General features: G+C 43.6%; 1 protein-coding gene across 1 annotated transcript; it reads right to left on the bottom strand.

The window, feature by feature from the left end:
* Positions 1–1764: 1764 nt before the first annotated feature.
* Positions 1765–5123, bottom strand: irx2a (iroquois homeobox 2a; the record flags this gene model as incomplete). Its single annotated transcript, XM_005936024.3, is given in 3 exon segments — positions 1765–2003; positions 2678–3083; positions 4452–5123. Coding segments are annotated over 3 exon segments (885 nt in total), but the record flags the coding sequence as incomplete, so codon positions are not given.
* Positions 5124–6054: the final 931 nt, after the last annotated feature.

Raw genomic sequence — 6054 nt, 5'->3', positions numbered from 1 at the left:
TTCTGCTTATACTGCTACTAAAACGTCCTTAAGCTATTCGTCGCCATGTAGGGAAAGCTTTAAATGTGCGCAAGGAAAGTAACCACCACAGCTACCTAAGTGACATTTGAAAACGTGAAGTTCCACGATGACTGCACACGGCAAACAAACTCATTTGTTTGCTTTTGGCTGACCCTGTGTAATTAGAATTATTCCAGGTTGAAAGATAAGGTCTTGGGCCCGCTGCGCGCGCGCGCACACACAGGAAACATTAAAAATAGGATTCCTGCTCAAAACTATGGCAACATTTTGTCTGCTTATTGGATTCACAGGGTGCCCACTGTGTGTGTGTGCGCGCGCGCGCCCGCGCGTGTCTGAGCGCATGGATAAGCTTATTTCAGGCCCGTCCTTCATAGTGTTGTTTTAATGTGTATCTGTAGACGCGATCTTGTAAGTTTTGTTTGCAATTGGCTTGTATGTTATATCCCTACTGCTTTGTAAGGCAAGATTGTTGCAAATAGAAACCCCGTCACCGGATTCTTATGATCCCGTGGGATCATCGGAAAGATCAAAATATGCGTAGTTTTTTTTTTCTTTTTTAAGGGCTGGTAGGCAATTATAAATTTATTACTCCGGGAGATTACTGCAATGAAAACGAATAACAGGCCATAGTGCGCGTTCATTTCCTTACTGCGCTGAAAAATGTCCAACTTAATAAGTCATTTAGTCTCATATTCAGTCCTAAAATGTACTCTTCTTAGCACAAATGAAAAATCACGTCGTGTTAGCTGTTTCTTGTGAAAGATCGCTTGAATATGAAGGCTTCAATTTGTTCTGTTTTGGTGCTATTTGTTTTTGTTTTTTGTTTTTTTTCTTTCCCGAAACAAGGCTAAAGAGTTCAGATCATGCTTTGGTGTCATTGCAGTGACACATGGAAGTGAAAAAGAAAACCAGTTAGTTTGCATTGGAAACAAGTGAGCTCATTTTACCTCCAGCGTGGCGCCATTTCCTTACAGGGTTGAATTAAAATACAAATTTAGGACTCAACACTAGATTAAATAAGTTTTCATAAGTTAGTCTCTCTCTTTTTTTTTAATTATTATGATTTTTTTTTTTTTACCGCGTCATATTTTACGTACCTTTCTTTGCTTCTAAATTTGCGGTTCTGAAATGCTGTTGCTGCTGCTCAACAACAATCTGGTTTGGATTATTTTTAACGAGGGGAGAGTCTGGCCTGTGTTTGGGGTTTGTGCTGGCCTCCAGAGCCTGCTGAGAAGAACTGAGACCCTCGTTTGCAGCAGCAGCGGCAGCGGCGGCGGCGGCAGCAGCCAGACTCACTCCAGATGAATTAGTGTACCGCAGGATCCCTTGACCCTGCAGGGGGCTGAAGTTGCCATAGTTTGTGTAATTGCTATAAAAGGGTGAAGTGTAATAAATAGGTCTTCCGAGGATGGAGGGGGGCGGGTAGAGGGAGGGCGAACTGGCAGCCGGGGAGGCTGCGGAAGGCGTTGGGGAAGTGAGAAGTCCACCGCTGGAGGAGGGGCAATTTGGTTGCCCAGTTGACTGCCCCAGTTGCTGTTGCTGATGTTGGTGCTTTTGGTCCGAGGTAGCAATTTCCGCCAGCGACCACAATTTGGGTTTGACCGTGGGGTTAGGAGGCGCTCCCGAAGAAGGCCTGTTGTCAAGGCATGAGGAGGATTTATTGGTGTTAATATTGTTGCTACTGACGAGGCTCCGTGCTAAATCCTCGCGTTGGCTGTGGAGGTGGTGGAGATGGTGGAGGTGGTGGTGGTGGTGGTGATGGTGATGACTGAGAACTGGAGCTTCTACTCCGGTCAGTGGCGATGACGTGACGGGTTTAGGTGAAAGCTGAGCCCGCTGGTCGCGGTTTGGGTCCTCGCCGTCCTCTTCGCATTTGTCGCCGGCTTGTTCCGAGCCAAGCTCTCCCACACAGCTGACCTTCTCCCCGTCTGACTCTGCCGAGCAGGAGTGGTCCGTCAGGGTGTCTACGTGCAAGCTGATGCCTAAGACGAGCATGCAAATAAATGGAAAAGGGTTAGAAATGTTAAAGAAAGTGAGAAAGTCTCAAAAGTAAACTGTATAAAACTTATAAAGTCCATTAATCGTTAATACTTTACAGCCAGCCTTACTTAAATAGTGGTACATGCATCATTTATAAAGTAGGCTGGATTTAATGTATATTTTATACCATAACAATTGTGCTGTCTTTTTTTTTTTCACATAATCATGCACGTCGACGTTTTCATCGTAACAATATTAACAGTCTAGTTTTATTGAGACCACTTATGGCTACTGCTATGCTCGGTGTCTGCTTGCCAGTGACCTGTCATTAATCACGCTTAAGAAAATAAAATGTTCCTTCTAACAGGTCATTACGTGTAGCTTGAGTCTTAGAACCTCGTTTTTCATTAAAAATTGATATCAATCAACTTGGCTACCTAAATAGTTCGTGGACTCGACTGTCTTGCAAACACATTTTAATTTAAAAAATATATATATGTGTGTGTGTGTGTGTTAGAACTATAATTCACGTAACTGAGTTATAATTTCATGTCTTTGATATTTTGACATAAAGCAGCAGTGCAGCACATAACTTGTGAAGTAAATAAAATGGGCACCCCCTCCTTCCCATCCAACTCTGAATTGATCATGACCTGGTCGCCGGATAATACCCCACCTTCATCCTCCGCTGAAGCCTCGCTGTTATCCAGGGTTTTTTCTGAGCGCTCCACTTCTTTCCTCTCGCCGTCCCCGTCTTCTTCGTCCTCGTCTTCGCTCTTATTCCGGGGTGCCCATGTCATCTTATTCTCCTTCTTGAGCCTCCTCCGAGCGTTTGCGAACCAAGTAGAGACCTGCGTCAGGGTCATCTTGGTGATAATTGCCAGCATGATTTTTTCTCCTTTCGTCGGATACGGGTTTTTCCTGTGCTCCTGCAGCCAGGCCTTCAAGGTGGCCGTGGCGTCCCTGGTGGCATTTTTGCGGTAAGCCGGGTCGTTGAGCTGGAAGGGGTATCCTGGGCTCCCGTAAGGGGGATAACTCAACGCCCCGGCCATGCCTGTGGTGTGCGCGTCGTATGGAGAGGACTGGATAAAAGTTGGAGGAAAAAAGAAAGAAAGAAAAAAGTCAAGAGCTGAGCTGAGTTAGACTGACATTAAAAAGAATTTAAAAAAAAAATTGACATTAATGTGGCTTGTACAAAGTGACTTATATTGAAAAACAATTTCCTATGCGTTGGAAATTACAAATTTATATGTATATATAAACTTTACATTTTGACGAATAATAATAAATGATAAGACAAAAATTACATCATAAGTAGCTATAACTGTACATGCTTTATTCAACAGTGTTTTAAAAAGTAGGCCTATAACCATTCCTTTTTGAAAAACGTGTCCAAACAAGTGAAAAATGACGGGACTCAAATATAAAAGTAGTACCAGATTTTATCTTCATTTTATATCAATTATATATTATAAAGTGATTTAAATATCGTCGCAGGATTTCGGAATGCAGTGGACTGTTTCATATAAACAAAGCATAAATAATAACTAATTGTTTAAGTATTATTGTTGTTATTGTTGTTATGGTTTAACCCACTTGTCGGGTTGAATCAAAAAGGACTAATTGTAAACAGGCATGCTGAACACATCGTGGGCAAAAGCAGGCCACAAAAAGCCGAGGAGTAATGGTTAACTAATGGTTAGGATCATTATCGGATTAACTAATAACAGGGTTCCCCTTTATATAGCAGTTAAGATAACAAAAAGGAAATTTTAATTTTCTTTAATCACCTATTAACCAACTCATTTCCTTTCAGTGGCTGCTTTTTGTTTATGGTGGCAGCTCCAATGTGTTAACATATCGTCTCTTTGCAGCATTAGAAATCCCATTAGCGAATCACTTGATGTGCACCTTTCCTAGAACGCTTGAGGTGCCCTGTGTCATTAACATTGCGAGTCATGCTTTTCGTGTTAAAATTTAGTTTATTTAACCAAGAATTATACCACCCCATCCATTCCTGATTTTAGTGCGTGGCTGATGAAGAAAAGGGTCATCGTTTGTGTTATATTCGATTTCTATGGCGCATAAAGTCGATGTTTAGAAGCCAGACGCTTAAAAGGCAATCCTAGGCATTCCATTTTATACAATTAACTGCGCAGGAAGTGTTAAGCGTCAATAAAGCCATTCCAATCTGCGGCTCACGATCAAAAATCCCATTTAAGTCAAGGGGGTCAAAGATTTTTATAGCGAGGACCCCTCTAGGAGGCCACCAGATATGAATGTATAGCACTCCATGGTAAAGTTCCGCAACTACTTTCTGTGGAGTGAATCATGACAAAAAAAAGAAAACGCAAACCGATTTATCGGCGCTGTTCGCCTGCGACTTTAAAACGCCGACAATCGCCTTCTCTGAAGCTTTATCATAAAGAAACACAAAGAAGATGTTTTACCATGTACGATGGGAATCCCGTGGTTGGATCCGTGGAGTATGACAGTGGAGTGGAGAAGCCTGCACCGGCCGAAGCGGAGAAAGCAGCTGACCCGGGATATGGGCTGAAGGCTGAGCCAGACGACGACCTCGCCAAGTCTTCGTTCCGCGGGGCGGCCAAAGCCGAGGCCCCGTAAGCCGGACATGAATACAGCGCCAGAGAGCCCGGGGGCTGGTAGAGGTAACCCTGAGGATAGGACATTGGTGAGCGCGCGTTAGGTCGCCGAATCCAAAAAGGGGGAGGAAAAAAAACGCACAAGGCGGCGGACAACAGCGGCCAAAATAATAAACAATCAACTCAATAATCAGCCGTGCAAACAGTCATCAGAGAGTGAAAATAAAAAAAGGCCTCCCTCCACTGCCCCCTTACTGGGAAAAACCCCCCGAAAGATCTGTTAAAGTGCCCACATAGAGGCAATGTGGCATGCGTCTTGATCCCCTAGCGTCCGATGTTTTTAGTACGCAGCACTATGAAGTGAGGAGTTAGGAGGGAACGAGCCAGTGGAGTTTCAGACACACAGAGCATTGGGGGAAACAGGAGCTGTCACTCCGGCTCATCTGAATATCCCATCCCCGCCCCCTTTCTGTCTGATAGAAATGGAGCCTCGGAACATAACCAAAGAATCCACACGGCAAATCGTAGCGTCCGTCCGTCCTATGAATAGACGTTTGACTTGGAATGAGGCTATTTAAAACTTTTTTTCACCCCCTTAGTATCAGACATATCCTCCAACTAAATGTTATAGTGATCCCAAATTATTAAGTCCAAGCCTCGCAGTTATAGCTCATTTTCCATTTGTTTCAAGAGAAATTCACCATGATTATACAGTCGACTCGCAACGTCCGTTTCAGTTTCATTATTTCAAAAACGGTTAAATCCAATTTAATTGGCTTCTTAGGCTGAGTATTTTTGCAGCACATGACATGCGCAGAAAGGGCGGTGAAATAAAAGTTCATCTGTTTTACTGACAGTATTTTTTTTCTTGTCGTTTTATTTTGCTTTAAAACTAAGTTGACTGTGGTACACGGTGTCTGTGTGATTAAATCCAATCCAATAACAACGGAAAGGCTGAGGAGGGAGATCGAACAGGAGCGAGAGTATAAAATGGCCAATGCTCTCCACTTGCAGCTGGTTATTTTTGCCTGTAGTTCACAAACCGACACATCCATGAACGTATGTGTACTCCGATATGTAGGCGCTCCTCACGCAGTGCGCGCTCTGGCCTGCGGGAGGCGTAAACCGCTCCCGAAGTTTCACTACTTAGCGCATCTACATGGCCTCCGCTTATTATTACAATTTCATTCATCACCAGTAATTACATAGGAGGTTGTGGTCTGTTGTCGCTTCATCAAGGGCGGTGTTTCCTCTATGCAGACACCAAGATTAACCACCAACTCCAACCAAGCTTGTTTACTTGGTCAGTGCGTTTGGATGCTCACCTGTACGCGTTGTAGTATATCTGTGTGCACTTAGGCCTGTCTTCTTGCTAATTAATGCATAGTCATTTGTGATTACACGCATTATGACCTCTGTTGGAGAAAAGAGATACAACACGCCGTGGCGA

The sequence above is a fragment of the Haplochromis burtoni genome, unplaced genomic scaffold, assembly GCF_018398535.1.
Source record: "Haplochromis burtoni strain Fernald_Lab_line unplaced genomic scaffold, NCSU_Asbu1 Contig_206, whole genome shotgun sequence".
Taxonomy (NCBI): domain Eukaryota; kingdom Metazoa; phylum Chordata; class Actinopteri; order Cichliformes; family Cichlidae; genus Haplochromis; species Haplochromis burtoni.
Note: the sequence above shows the minus strand (reverse complement) of the source record. Positions and strands in the feature narration are given on the sequence as shown.